Below are 14861 nucleotides of genomic sequence, written 5' to 3'. Positions count from 1 at the left end.
GAAAACACCAGCTGACACCTTCAAGAGCAGCAGATTCTCCCAATATTTAAGAATGGCACCCAAAAAGAATGCAGTGCCTTGGTCTTCTGTCTTTGATCATTATTCTTGATCCTTTTCAGCAGAAGCCACAATGAGCTTTAAAGCCCACTAGATTTATTTATTTAAAATCAACTGTGCTTCCTATTCATATGGAGTAGGGCTAAAAAGTGAAAACATGCAAAAACCCCTTCATCTGCATGTGCCCAACATTTTTGCTGATTCTAAATGATTTCTCCATTGTTCATGTATGTGATTTAGCTGATGGTTCAACACATACTCCTGGTTACCATTCATCCCTTACATATTTAGGCTGCATTCATGCAACTAAGTCCAAAGCTAGAGGAGCTCTGTGTGCCCAGAATAAGCAGAAGCATCTCACATGTCCATACAGGTTTAGAATGCTCCTCTCTCTGCAAGCAAAATCAATCATTCATTCATTCATTCATTCATTCATTCATTCATTTACTGAAGTGGAAAGGGATCCTCCCTCAAGTCACCCACACAGAAACTAATATTCCTGCAGAATGGCCACAGGGGTTTACAACTGTTTGGGCAGATGTTCAAGTGGAGTTGATTCAATTCATATGGACATCTAGGTGCAGATACCTGTACTGCATCTCATCACCTTTGGTAGAAGGCAACAGGTATTGTGAGGGCATTTTACAGAGATATCTAAAACAGAGAAGAATATTTATGCTCTAGCACTAGTTCTTTCTTTCTATTAATTTTGAAGGATGAATGGGGGATCAGTGGCATTTCTTTAGGAATTGTGCACTTGCCAGCTACACCATGCTTGATTAAGGTCTGAGGAAATTAATTCATCATGAGAAACGAGGAACTATGTTGGGAAATGTTCAAATTGCAGAATAAAGGCTTTCCACTTGGCACCTAGTGTTTCATAAATTCATCTAAATTGCTAATCATAGTTTATTATAACCATGTGACTAGGATTAGAACTGGCTGCCAGTTACTGGTTCTTGTTTGATATCAGGCATGAGGTAATGAGTCCTCCCAAGCTAATAATTAGCTTGGAATGCTATGACTTTTTCTTTTCAGGAAAGTCATGACGCCATCATATTTACCTAAAAGAAGTATCCTTTCTTAGCTGGTAAAAATCCATGGTTGTCTTATACTCACTAAAGACTTAGAGAATTTCAAATACAGTCTGTTTTCCTTGCTATCAAGTTTCTGAATCTCTTCTTCCTTCAAAACCATCTCTATATCTTCTGCATCAAATTCAGATTTCTTTTTTATACCAATCTTGATAATTGTGCATCCCATGTATATACATTTATATTTATTATCTCTTAGAGTTCTTCCCTTGGCTCCTGTAATTCTTGTTTTATACATTTTTCTGGTTTTCTCTCCCACATTGCACACTCATCTCCAATGTCCTCCTGTAACTGACTTATTTCTTAAAGCTCATGAACATTCAAATATTTATCAGAAAAATAGCACAATCTCCCTTTTCTTCTAATGTGAGGTCATCAGATTGCTCACAGCCTGAAGCACAACAAGAGTATGAAACCCTCATATTGTTAGTGCTTTTCTGTCATAGTCCTTAGCACAGACATCATTAGAGGAACACAATCCAGGCTGGTTTCCTGGGTCCTGCATCTCTAATGTTGGAACATGTAAAAGTTAGACACTGATGCAGCACTAGGGCACGTAACAGACATGACTCGAAATCCAAGATCTTGGAGCTATAAGCTAGTATTAAGTGTGTGGATAAAATTATTTAAATATAGGCATGAATAAGGATAAATGGATTAATTTATCTACAGAAAACTAAAATTACAATAGAATCTGATTAATTATGAGTTTATTATCATGGAATGATTTTTTAAAGTAAAAAGCATAGAGTCTAAGATCCATTACTGCTATGGTTCAATATTCCAAAAGGTCATTACAAGATTGTTTTAGCTTTAGAAAATACATTCCCTGTAGGTTGCTTATTTGAGCTTAGTGAGTATTTGTGATCTGATTTCTTGGTTTCTCCATTACTTGATTTTATCATTTCACTGTCACTCCCCTTCATCCCAGCCAAGCTCAGTAAGCCCAGTTGTGTTGTGTATGATGAAAACTCCTTCCCAAGAGTCAGAAGAAAAGGAAATATGAAAGTGGTTCAGTGAGGTTTTTTTTTACCCTCCAGATATGAGTGTCCTGAAATGGTTGAGTAATGAACTGCTTCCAGGCCTTACCAACAGAGACCTCTGGGAGGGGAGTCTAATAAATATGAAAGAAAGGATCCTGCAGCATTATTAGACATGTCATACAGAAGTCCTGTACTGCTGTTAGTAATGACTTGCTTGTGTCTCACACGTTAGGACTGACTGTCTATGTGCATGAATATGATTGTCCGGGGAAAGAAGACTACCAGGAAAAGCAGAGCCTACTACAGCATTGTGTAGTTATTTCAGGGTAGTTCTGCTGTTATGAAAGTATTTGGGATGTTTCAGTGCATTACAAGGTACATTTCTGTCTATTTTCAGAGGTGTTACAAGCTGTCAGCAAAGCACAGCACATTTTGAGATTTGCCCAAGTGATTGGAGGCAAAAATGATGGACCTTCCAAAATTACATTTTCATTAATGTATTTGAGCAATAAATAGAAGAATCAAGAAAAAAAGGTTACTTTTAAAACAAATTAGAACAGATTGCTCTAATTTGCATCTGATTATCATGTGCTCTAATATGCATCTGATTGAAATGATTGCATCATTTTATAGTCTTTAAGTTACAACATAGGGTCACTTAAGATTTTGTTTAAAAAGCTTCAGAATTCCTGTAAAAATGAGGTGATTTATGAACAGCTGCTTTTATTCCAGCAAAATATTTTTTCTCTAATGGAGTTCCTGTGTACATACACTTGCCTCTAAACAGATATGTTCATAGTATGTTTCTCCGAATTCACTTGTTCCCTATGTGTTTTCTTACAGTGTTATCAGACAACTTTTCTCTATTTTAACAAGAGACTGGTGATCTTTTTTTATTACTGTCACAAAAACTTTATTTGAGTTAATAATTTTGGCATGGTTAAGTTGAAAGCACAGCTTTAATATTAAGATGTATCTCATGCTACCCTTAAGTTTTGCTGTAATTTTTTCTGCAAATGGAAGAGCCAGATTCACTTGGCAGAAAATTATTAAATATTCTTTATTTTAATCTTGAGATAACTGCTGTAAAATTTTGATTCATTAAAAATATACTGGTTTGCATATTACATTTTATTGTGGGATAAATAATAAATTAACTTAGTGTTCAGTGTATAGGAGCTGTAGATATTGACATTGATCTTACTGAAACAGAATATGCGTCCTAGTTCATGCAACTCCCAGAGGTAACAGTCCTTGGAAAATGATTTTTTTGAACTAAGCTACAAAAACTGGGAGATAGATTATAACCATTGACCAACTAATGGGCTTGACAGGGAAAAATGAATGCAGTTTTTCAGTCAATTTTTCACATTATGTTTCATTTAGTTTAAGTCAGTGAAGTTCAGACTTGGAATATCGAAGTGAACAAAGGCAATATGGAAGACAATATCATCTGGGTGGGAAGCGATTATTCCACCTCTAAATGAAGGAATTCAATAGGTGTGATGCAAAATGGGACATTTTAGAAAGAAAAATTAGTCAGCATTTGAAAGATTTATAGAAGTTATGTCAAATCAGAATTTTGTGCTAAGGCTTGACTAAGTAACTGCTATATTTTCATTATGCAGAAACTGACCAGGGAAGAAGATTTAATGAGTCATTAGTATTTTCTATTCTTTGACATTCAGTAAGAGCTATCAGAGTTTACTGCTGAATACTGATACTTCCGTGTCCTTAAGATAGACACAGTTGATGGAATATGCTGTGAAACTCATATTTTCTCTTTGCAAGGAGATGTATATTTAGGAGCTGTTCCAAAGAAAATGCTTCTGCAAAATACAGAAATGAGGCTAATATCTAGATTTAGATCTCAGTCCTGTTCTTTTGTCCTTATTTGCCTTTGGACCTTCTGGCAAGCAACCCAAACCCACAAGGCAGAACACCAAGATGCTCAAGTTTGGGTAATCATGTTCTTCTTGCTACATCCTGATTTCCCTCCCCACTCACCTGACCTAAAAACAGCAAGCTGCTGGGAGATAAGTGAATATGGGTGGGGATTGGCAGCAGGCATTACTCCATGCCTGCTGCTCACTCTCCACCTCTAGAACTCCAGCCCAGTTTTGCTCAGCTCATGTCAGCAGGAATCCAGATTCCTCATAAAGAAAGGATATGTTTTGAAATTGCGTGTACTGCACCATAAATAAATGCTGACAATCTCTTTTTGCTCTGTGACTAGTGCATGCTCTGCCTATGGTTTACTCTCTTACAATGTCTAGCTGCATGGCTGGGGAATTAGACTGCTTTCAGACTAATCAAAAAGTCAATATACTCCTATTGCCTTTTAAAGGTTAACGTGCATTCAAAAAGCAGGGATCAAAGCAGACATCTACAGAGAACTGAGGCCAATTAAGCCCGCAGAATCCTCTAGGTTGCTTTTTTGCCTTTCAAAACATTCGTTCCTTGACGGGTTAAAGATTTTCCTTTTTCCCTATTTTCTCTCATGAGTTTTTTTCCTCTCCATTTCTTGCCTTTTCTGTTCATCCTTTGCTCCATGACCTCTCGTCATTTTTTAATAAAAATTATTATAATAATTTATCATTTAATTATCATAATTTAATTTCTGTTCCCCTTTAACCTTTACAAAGTCAGATGAATTCTGGGGTAGGTGTTCATGGCAGGATTTCTTTTTGCACGCCAAAGGTGTATGAGGGTGTCTTCCTTACCTGCTGATGTGAGAAAGATGTTTTGATTATAGAATAATAGAATGGTTTCGGTTGCAAGGGTCCTTAAAGGTCATCTAGTTCCAACGCCCTGTCATGAGCAGGTATACCTTCCACTAGACTAGGTTGCTCAAGGCCCTGTCTAACCTGACCTTGGACACTTCCAGGGATGCACAGTTGCTGGGTGCACTACAATATTAGAGGTAGTCTTGATCCTGGACGTGTTCAGTCCAGTTACAGTCATCCTGATCTTCCTTAGATAGGTGATGGGAAGAATGCACAGAATGCATACAGATGGGCAACTTCTGTCCAAGGTCATACCACGGAATTCTCTTCCCATTGAATTCAGGACAGATGATGATTCCTGTGCTGGAAAGGTCAAAAAGGGGTCAGAAGGAAAGGGTAAATAATTACCCAAGAACGAGCTGGTTCCTCTGTCCAGCTCTAAGGGTCAAACAATTCCAAAGTGCTGTAGGAAACTTGTGGTACTCTGTCTTCAATGCTAGAACTAGCTTTCTAAAACCTTGTGGTACTTAAAAGATCTGTAAGGTATTCTTCTGACTCCTGCCAGACCAGGATGAAAAAATAGATCAATATTCCTGCAGCATGCACAGGCAGTATTATCTGCTTCTTTACAAGAACTGCTGCAGGCTGTCCCTGTCCTCACATCCTCCCTAACAGCCAACTGAGCAATTTCTAGTGATCTGATATCTCCATGAGTTAGCAACATGTTTATAGGAGAAGGGAGATCTCCAAGCCTTTCAGTTGCTGGGATAGTTTCAGATTCAGAGCCTGGATGCTGGTGTTCTGAAGTTCCCTCAGAATATTTTTTTCACACAGTCCTTCATTAATTATTTAGCATAATTCAGCACCAAATTTTTTTGGCTGCCAGACAAGACAGTATAGTTGACTCCTGGAACACTTACCAAAAAGTAAATATTATCTTTGCTGTAATCAATTGCTTTAGTTGCAATGGACTATGGAGAACCAATATCCAGCAAATGACAGCTATAACATATTACCAGGGACCACCTATTCCCTCACCCTTCCCTGGCTATCATATGCAGTTTCTGAGGCTGCAGGGTTGAGAGTGAAGGGGAGCAAGACAAGGTAACTATTCTGCAAGTGTGGCTTGCATTGCCTTACAATCTGTGAGTATGTCTACTTGAGTGTCTTAATTCAAATTAGAAACATGCTTTGGAGGGAAATTTCCCAATGGCCTGAGCTCTCCACATCTTGATTTTTCATTGTGGAACTGTTTGGGGTACATGGACAGGATGACATTTGTGTTAAACTAATCTGAAATCTGTGATCTCTTGGAGAACACCTAATGTGCTCTAACCTTTCTGGGCATCCAGTTAGCAACAGCTAGTCCAGAGTTCTCCTCAGAACACATATAATGGGCTGTCAGGTCCTTGGCATCAAATGTTGTGCTGCCCAGATCAATTTCTCTTGCACCACACCCCTTGCTAATTGACCCTGGCAGCTACTGCAGTATCCAGAAGCTACTCATAAGTACAGAATCCGTCTTGCCAAGTGAGATAGAGGCTGTGACAGATATCACATTTAGGACAGCACATTACATAGATTAATTCCCCTAGATGGTAAAGATCATTCACTTCATCCTCTTAAATGTAATGTGTCTGTAAGTTCAAAAAAAAATAAAGTGACTGGTATCAATATATTCCCTCATCATTCTAATGCACAAATTCAAATATTATAAAGTGACCAAAAACTCTAAGACAATTAATTTCTTCCCTCTTACTCTCCAAGCACCCTCCATCTTTTGCAAACAAACTGTTCTTGTTTTGCCAGGACACCTGAAAGATGCGCATCAATGTGGGGACTGAGAAGGGATATTCAAAGTCAAGGTTCAACTTAGGCTGTTTCTACACTAGGTGCCCATTTTCCTTTGAGTTCATCTGGACTTCAGACACCAAACCTTTGAATACTGTACAAAGAAATGCATCATTAGTGTTATTGACTCTTGCTTTTGCTAGAATCACATATTACAGTTCACATCACTGATTCACAACAGTTTGTATTGTCAGGAAGTTCAATGACATGCTTAATTAGGCAAATCCAGGCTAAGTTAATCTAGAAATAGGACCTGTATAAACAGCAGAAATTTAGGTTTGTGATTAATATAGCAAATGTAATTCTGCAATGTAATTTAAATTATGTGTATGTCATATCATAAATCTAAGTGCTTCCGAAGTCTGTAGGCTTTGTGCCAGCATTAATTTTTTGCAGAAAGTATGAAACATTTCTCTCATGTTTGATTGCTTTTTAAACTCCAGGTCTGATATACTCTCAGAAGTTTGTCCCAGTCTGCTGTCTTGTGATATTTAATGGAGTTTAAAAATAAAAATTTATGCCTACATATAGTTTGCTTATGTAGGTGAAATACTTTACAGAAGAACATGAGGTATTTCAGAGTTTAAAGCTTTTTGTTAAGGGAAACTATGGCAAAGTTATGTTTAACTACTTTGACACTAATTTATGAAAATACATTAAATTTAAAAGATTGAAAATAGAAACTTTTTAAATTTTTCAGTATATAATGCATACAAATGTGCACTGAAAAATATTCCCATGAAGCAGACCTCCCACATTAATGAAGCAGACCTCCCACATTTATTAAAAAATTAATAAATTTTTCAGGGATAAACTGATTTTCTATTTCATAGAGGTATAAATTTCGAGATCTAAAACAAAAATTCATACAAAAGTTGTTAAATTCCAAACACCGCTTAATAAAGATTACTAATACTATATTGGTTGTCTGATTCAGAACTTGTTCTCATGACCTGGTACACAGCATGCTCATGACAGAAGTTTGTGCTATCTCAGATTCATGGAATGAAGCATCAACTTATTTTGTGGATATGGTCTCAATATGGGGCCATGATGCATTTATCTATTATTAGTATTTTATTTATTTTTCAGTCAAATCAGTTTAAACTAATTGAAGGCAATGAACCCAGGAGATGTCAGGGAGAGGCAGATCATAGAAATGTAAAGTCGTAGAATGGTTTGGGTTGGAAGGGACCTTTCAAGATCAGAGAAGATATAATCTTCTTCTAACTCTGGCCAGCAGTGATAAGCCAATATTGCTTGAGCTATTTTCAGATTTGAGGATAAAAAATGAAGTTTCAGTGACTGTGCTTAGATATCATGGATTTAGGTTTTAAGTTATCAGCTGGATTTAGCTTCTTCAAAACTCAAAGATACAACTAAATTTTCTTACAAGCACAAACTGTCTTCTTTTATATTCTGGTTCTAATGAAGTAACAGGAAAACAAAAAGAAAATGAAGACTTGAGTCTCAGTAAATTAGACAGCTAATTCCTGCCAATGATTGGCTGTCAGAGTCTGGACTCACTACACAATTCCCAGTAAAGGACCTGCTTGGGCACAGCTTCCACTCGCCCAGACTGGCAGCTGTGGAGCACCCGTGGAGCCAGCACAGCATCTGCTGGGAGTGCATGCACACACACACAACCCTCTGCATTTCTAGAAAATGCAGTGGGTGAGAACATGCAGGCTTGGGAACAAGTGTGTCTGTGTTCTGCAGTGTGGATGCAACCCACGTTCTTTGGTATGTGTCCAGAGAATAGGAGAGCCAGCACATGTAAGCAGGGAGCACCAGTTGTCTCTGCAGCCTTCATATTCACCTGTTTAGTGTTGGCTGGTGTCATCAGGAAGGGTGAGTGAATATTCATGATACAAACCTAATAGGTATCAATTCTGATCCTGCAGATGAAGCGGTTCTAGGTAATGGTCAAAAGAAGCAACATAATCACTAGCCAGTTGCTAGGATTGGGCTTTTTCTTTCCTTCTCATGATTTTTAATTAGTACTTCTATCCCTTCTACTTAGCATGGAAATTATACCAAAATTCTGAAGAAACAAAGCCTTATCTCTTTGAAAAATAAAAATCATTATTCCTGCACAGCTGATCTGACGAGGTGATGACTCAGATAATACAGTGCCTTCCTGCCATCTTGTGGCACTGCAGGGTTTGCAACTCCCTGTATAATTTTTATTTCAAATTAACAGTTTTAAAGTTTCAGATGTCATCTAGTTAAACAACACACACACACACAAAGAGTGAAATCTTGGTCCAGTTAATTGCAGTGTCAAAAATCTCTTTGATTAAAAAAGTTCCAGACTATATTAATTGTATTTATTTCAATGGCTTATTATGTCAAAAACGAAAACAAATTGAAACTAACTAATGTAAAACTGGGTTTCAGGTTAATAGATTAGGTTACTGTTATACTGAAATAATCAGCAGTTATGTATGAAATAATACTTTGCATGAATTAACCTATATTTTTCATTTGGGATGCTTTGTTGGTTTTCAAAATAGCTACCTCCTTTTTCAAGTCTGCCTGAAGAAAAGGGAAAATGCATCTTTTATATGACTTCAGAGCCTGTAAGGGCTTGTTCAATGTTTACTTATTTTTCTAAAATAAAGGAACATATGAGACTGTGCTACTGTCCAATTTCCTGCTCCTGGTTTTAGGCTGGAATCACCAACTCGATCTTTGAGCATGGATGCACCACGAGGAATTAATATCAAAGCACAAGCTGGGAATATTGAAGCTCTTTCCCAGATGGATATCAAGCTACACAGCAGTGATGGCGTGGTGAGTACAAGCCCTTTTTTTCCATAACTGTGGTTGATCTTCTGTGTGACTCTAACTTCAAGTCTTTTTTTCAAGTTCTGTTAATTAAATTGCTCAGGTTTTAGGTGACAGGATATTAAAATAAACAGTGCCAATAATAAAACTTCTATTTATGTAAATAATAGTACCAAGAGACATAATGTTGTATTAGCTCAGAGAGATGCTTTCTAATAAAACTTGGATAGTGCTTAGCTCCCCACCAGCACAGTGATTCCCAGGCAACCCAGTGGGGAACCTTGGCTCAGAAGCAGATGCAGCCCCAGAGTGGCAAAATTAAGGAGGGAAGCTCTGCAGACATCATTAACAGCAGACAACATGCAGCAGCCTATTTATCCCCTCTGCAAGGCTGTACTGTGCCAGTTCTTCCACAGAGGAACTACAGAGCAACCCACGTCCATCCTTAACCAGCTGGCTCCACGGTGAGGCCTCAGCACTCAGGCCAGGACAAACCTGGGTCCAGCAGCAGTGCTTGTGTCCTGCTCTTCTGTGCATGGGCAGGGACCCTGTCACTTACCTTAGAATTATAGTGAATTGTGCTAGGAGAAACCCTAAATATCATCCAGGTTAAACTTCCCCTGCCATGGCCAGGGACACCTTCACCTAGACCAGGCTGCTCAGAGCTCAATCCAATCTGGCTTTGAACACTTCCAGGGATGGGTCATCCACAATTTGTCTGGGCAAGCTGTTCCTGTGCCTCGCCACTGAAAGAAATTTTATTTTATATCTAATCTAAATCTATCTTCTTTCAATTTAAAGCCAGTATCCCTGATAAAGGGTGCCTTCCCAGCTTTCTTGTAGGCTCCCTTTAAGTATTGGAAGGCTGCAATGAGGTCTCCCCAGAGCCTTCTCCTCTCCATGCTGAACAATCCCAGTTCTCTCAACCTTTCCTCATACCAACCTCAGGAGAGGTGCTCCATCTCTCTGAGGATCTTCGTGTCCCTCCTCTGAACTCACTTCCACAGACCCATGTCTTTTTTATTTTAGGGGCCCCAGAGCTGATGCAGCACTGCAGGTGGGATCTCACCAGAGCAGAGCAGAGGGATAGAATCCTCTCCTTGCCCCTGCCCATGCTGCTCCTGTTGCAGCCTGGGATGTGATTGATTTTCTGGGCTGTGAGCATGCATTGCTGGCTCATACATAGGTTTTCATTTGTCAATACCCCCACATCTTTCTCCTCAGGGCTTCTCTCAATCCATTCATCACTCTGCTTGTATTCATTTTGGGGATTGCCCCAATACAGGTGCAGGACATTGCACTTGGCCTTGTTGAACTTCACGAGTTCTCCACTAAGAAGAGGGTGGGCACCAGCTTATGCCTGTCCTATGTTTATGTCTGCCAAGAGCCTAGGGCTCAGAGAAACTTTGTATGTAACAAGTCCTTTGTAAAAGGCCGTTCTTAAGCTCCTGCCTAGTCAATTCAACTTGTCTCATGGCACGTTATTGCTTTACTATCTCTAACAAGCCCATTTGTCCTGCTTTTTCCCACACAGCTTTTGCTCGATGCTGAAACTGTGCGGCTGCCCAAGCTGCCTGAGGGTGCAAGGGGTGGATCCGGGATTTCTCAGGGGCTCTATGAAATCTGTGTGTGTCCAGATGGAAAGCTCTACTTGTCAGTGGCCGGCGTGGGCTCCACTTGCCAAGAATACAGCCGAGTCTGCCAGTGAAGCACCCAAAAGGCCACACACCCCTTTGGGCATCTGAGATTTGTATTACTCCTAAAGAGCATTACTGAAAGCATATTTTTCAGCATTTTAAAAACAAAGTACTTACAATTTAGGAAACAAATCTGCATCTACAGTTCTGGAATACAGGGTGTAAGGGGAAGAAGAGCACAAATGACATTTCCACTTCAGAAGAATGACTTGAATGAAATTACATGTTTTGTCAGTAACACTTGGAAAACAGCCTTACAGAGAGCATAAAAAAATAAAACAAATACATTTCCTTGCCGAGCTATTATTCAGTCAGATGATTACGTCAGTGTTCATATTTTTGAGATCCGTGGGTTTTTCCTCTCACTACATGTAAACACTTACTGTATTAGTGGGTGAAATTAAATTGAGGTAACTACTTGAATTATTTGTAAGACAAAGCATTATTTGGAGAATTCAGAAAGTGCCAGCAAATGGTCTATGCAATTTTGTTCTTGCAATAACACAAGATAAAAAAATGTGGTATTTGTATGAGTTCTGTGTAAAAGATGTTGATTTGCTAATAGCTTTCTGTTTTAATTTGGCAACACATATGCTGATTTGCTTCTTACTGAGACTCATATAAAAATAACTAATGCAAAAAGCTCCAGAAGTCACGAAGGCCTCTCTGTGTCTCAAATCCATTCACTATACAGCAGAGAAGTATATTAGTATATTTTATAATAGCAATTGTTTGTTCTACTGCCTGTACCATCATATTTATTTAAATCCTTTTTTATTTTAGGACATGCTAATTCAACAAGACAATCTGTTGTGCCAGCTGGACTAGTAAAAAAAAAAAAAAGTGTCTTCAGATTGTCTGACACAAGGAACTATTTGGGCAGTGGGAAAATATTCTTTTTTGCAGCCCACAGGTTTCAATTAAGAGGAATATTTCATTCCCATCTGCACCTGTTTACTGGTATTTCTGATCCTGTCAGAGTGGGATTCCATTACAGAGAGAGTAAAACAGTTATTATTTTTTACATTAAGACTTTGGATACAAAATAAATGCTTACCAGAGCTGACAAACCATTTATTGGCCTTGTAAAGAAACACAACTGCAGACCTGTTCCCCTGTACAGTGTTGCACTGAACACAAATAAATTGTTTGCACACCTCTGGGTAGCAAGATTTGTATTTAATAGTCTGTTGTTTAAATCTCATGGGTTTTTAATTCTTTTGATGCTGTTTTGTATGTATGTTACGATCTTATTATCCAGGAAGGAGCTATCACATAGTGCCTTGGTGTCTATTTACAGAAGGATTTTTAGTAAACCATGAATATCTACCTTTGGGGGGAAAAAAAATAAGCATCATCCTTAAAACAAGAGAATCGGGACAAAATAACTACTAACTTTTTAAAAACTTGCTACTTCAGCTCTGGTGAAAAAAGGGAAGAAAACCAACACTCAGATGAGATCCCCAGGTACACACAAAAACCTGAGCTGAGAAAGAGTTCCCCATTAACATTTTCAACTATTATTATGGTCAAGCCCAGGGCAGTTCCTGCTTCAAGGGCTGCTTTGCAATTTCTCTGAGAGTCTGATATACAGGACTGAAACTGCCTTTCAGCAGCAGGGTGCAGCCCTCAGCAATTATTGCAAACTCCAAGAGCTTCAGCAGCACAAGTAGGAAACACTTAAGGTGAGCTTAGGCGAGTGAAGCATGTTAGTGCTCCAACTGCTGTTACGCTGCCTAAAGGAGAATAGGAAGCCATGCATATTCCATATCTGAAATTGCCTTTTCTTGGGCTTAGACTCATTTACTTACTCCTGTCTTCAGGAGTGAGTCCAAGACTGTTGGCCATAAGGAAAGAAATGTTTATCTCCACAACTGTATCTCTTGACAATATCTATCTCTAAGGCTAAGCCCTCAGCTGAGGCACACTTTAACAGAAACCTGTCTTTAATATTCCTTAAAGTCAGTTTAGGTGGTTTCAGCTCCATGCACAAGCTTTTACAAACAAAAATACAAGCAGACTTCATTGGATAGAAAGTTTGAGTACTAAAATAAAGGTCAGCAAATACCCTTGTATGTGCCAGATACCTTAAAACTGCTGCTACAAGTAACTTGGAGATCTGTAATGTCACCAATCTCGTACAGGTGTAATATTAACAGCAAAACTGGGACTTGAGTCCTTAGAAATTTCAGTCATTGTTCTGACATCAAGGAACATATACCTATTTCCATGGAGTATCAAATAATTCACTAATCCAACCCCTAAATGTTAGCCAGATACTGCAAAATAGTTAAAATCGCCTTGTTCTGCTGGCAGTAGAAGCACAGCACTTTAAGTTATACATTTTAAGCTTTTGTTTTGGAGGCACATTTTCAAATGTGATTTGCCAATTAATTCACAGCAAGGGATTGAACTGAGGGTTTCCAGGTAAGAATAACCTGACCCCTAAAGATCTAGGAAAATCAGGGTGCAGTCCCCTGGCTGGTAACACTATTAAGCAGGATGGCACTTCATTTAGATACTGCAATAACACCTTTCTTGTGGAAATCTTCTGGACTTGCTTCAGTTCACAGTTGGATTCTGAGTAGTACCAAAACCTAAAGAGGTCTGCTGTACCCTCAGCACTGCCACCCAAATCACCAACATGATCCTTTTCATTGCTTAAATTTGATTCTTTTCATTATGCTACAACACTGACATCAGAGGTATTGTTCCAGTGTAGAAGTTGTGCACACGTTTTAAAGCATGACTGGTGACATCTTGTCACTATTTTTTCTCTTTTAGGTGTGGTAGTAGAGAAACAAAATTTATGCTAATGTTACCAGAGCATAATCAGCTGATGCTACAGTCTGAATTGCTGTTAATCTCAACATAGTTCATACATCACTAAATAGTCACTTCTGATATCTCCATGTGGATGTCTATCCCCCCCCCCCTCTTTAATACTTCAAAATTACTGTTTCTACTTGAATCAAACTTCAGTAGTTACAGAGTAACAGAAAATTATGGCACAGGGAAGTGAGAGTATGCAGTTCTCTAGTTTATTTCCAAAAGCATTATCTGAACGGAGAAGAGAAAAAACTCACTACCAGCATAGTGAACTGATTTCTTTGCATATTTACTCCCTCAAAAAGAATTATTTACAGCTGTTCTTGCAACTGGTTGCAATTGTTATACAGTGGAAAAATGATAGAAAAACTTCACTGGTGATTGTGCAAACATGAGCTCTTTTTTTTTTCCATTTCACAGTCCTTTAGTATTTGCAGTTGCCTATCTTTACATAGCTTTATGCAAAAAGAAATTGCAAGAATTGGAAACCAAGTTCTTGAATAAACTTTATACATTTTGAACAGTCTGCTTCTGCTTCTGTATTCAAATAAAACACAGCTTAAATGAATGTTTTCATTTTTTAAAACAGAATTGTTTTTCCAAGACTAAGAATGTGAAATGTACTTTATTTAAAAATATGAACACAATTCTTGGTCCCAGCTAAAAATGTACTTAGCAGAATTCAGAGAATGCTTTACAATTAGGTTTCATTGGACATCTAGAAACCCTTTGTCTTAATCAATAGTAGGTGAAAGTAAACAAAGAAATTACAGCAGTGCTACTGAATTAATCATCCAGAAAACAAACCAAAGAAAAGGTAAACAGTTTTGATTA

The 14861-nt window shown here is 38.3% G+C and overlaps 1 protein-coding gene across 8 annotated transcripts in view; it reads left to right on the top strand.

Moving 5' to 3' along the window:
* The window catches only part of SGCG (sarcoglycan gamma), a 104572-nt gene extending 92204 nt beyond the window's left edge, over positions 1-12368 (top strand). For 7 of the 8 annotated variants that reach the window (XM_068181290.1, XM_068181288.1, XM_068181287.1 and 4 more), the window contains 3 exons: positions 9384-9507; positions 11036-11081; positions 11982-12368. In XM_068181290.1, the coding sequence (XP_068037391.1) occupies positions 9384-9507; positions 11036-11081; positions 11982-12247 (436 nt within the window). In that variant the 3' untranslated portion in view covers positions 12248-12368. Of the gene's footprint in view, positions 1-9383; positions 9508-11035 lie in introns of all 8 variants that reach the window. The other variant, XM_068181291.1, reaches the window with a different exon arrangement.
* Positions 12369-14861: the final 2493 nt, after the last annotated feature.

The sequence above is a fragment of the Anomalospiza imberbis genome, chromosome 2 (assembly GCF_031753505.1).
Source record: "Anomalospiza imberbis isolate Cuckoo-Finch-1a 21T00152 chromosome 2, ASM3175350v1, whole genome shotgun sequence".
In the NCBI taxonomy this organism is placed as follows: domain Eukaryota; kingdom Metazoa; phylum Chordata; class Aves; order Passeriformes; family Viduidae; genus Anomalospiza; species Anomalospiza imberbis.
Note: the sequence above shows the minus strand (reverse complement) of the source record. Positions and strands in the feature narration are given on the sequence as shown.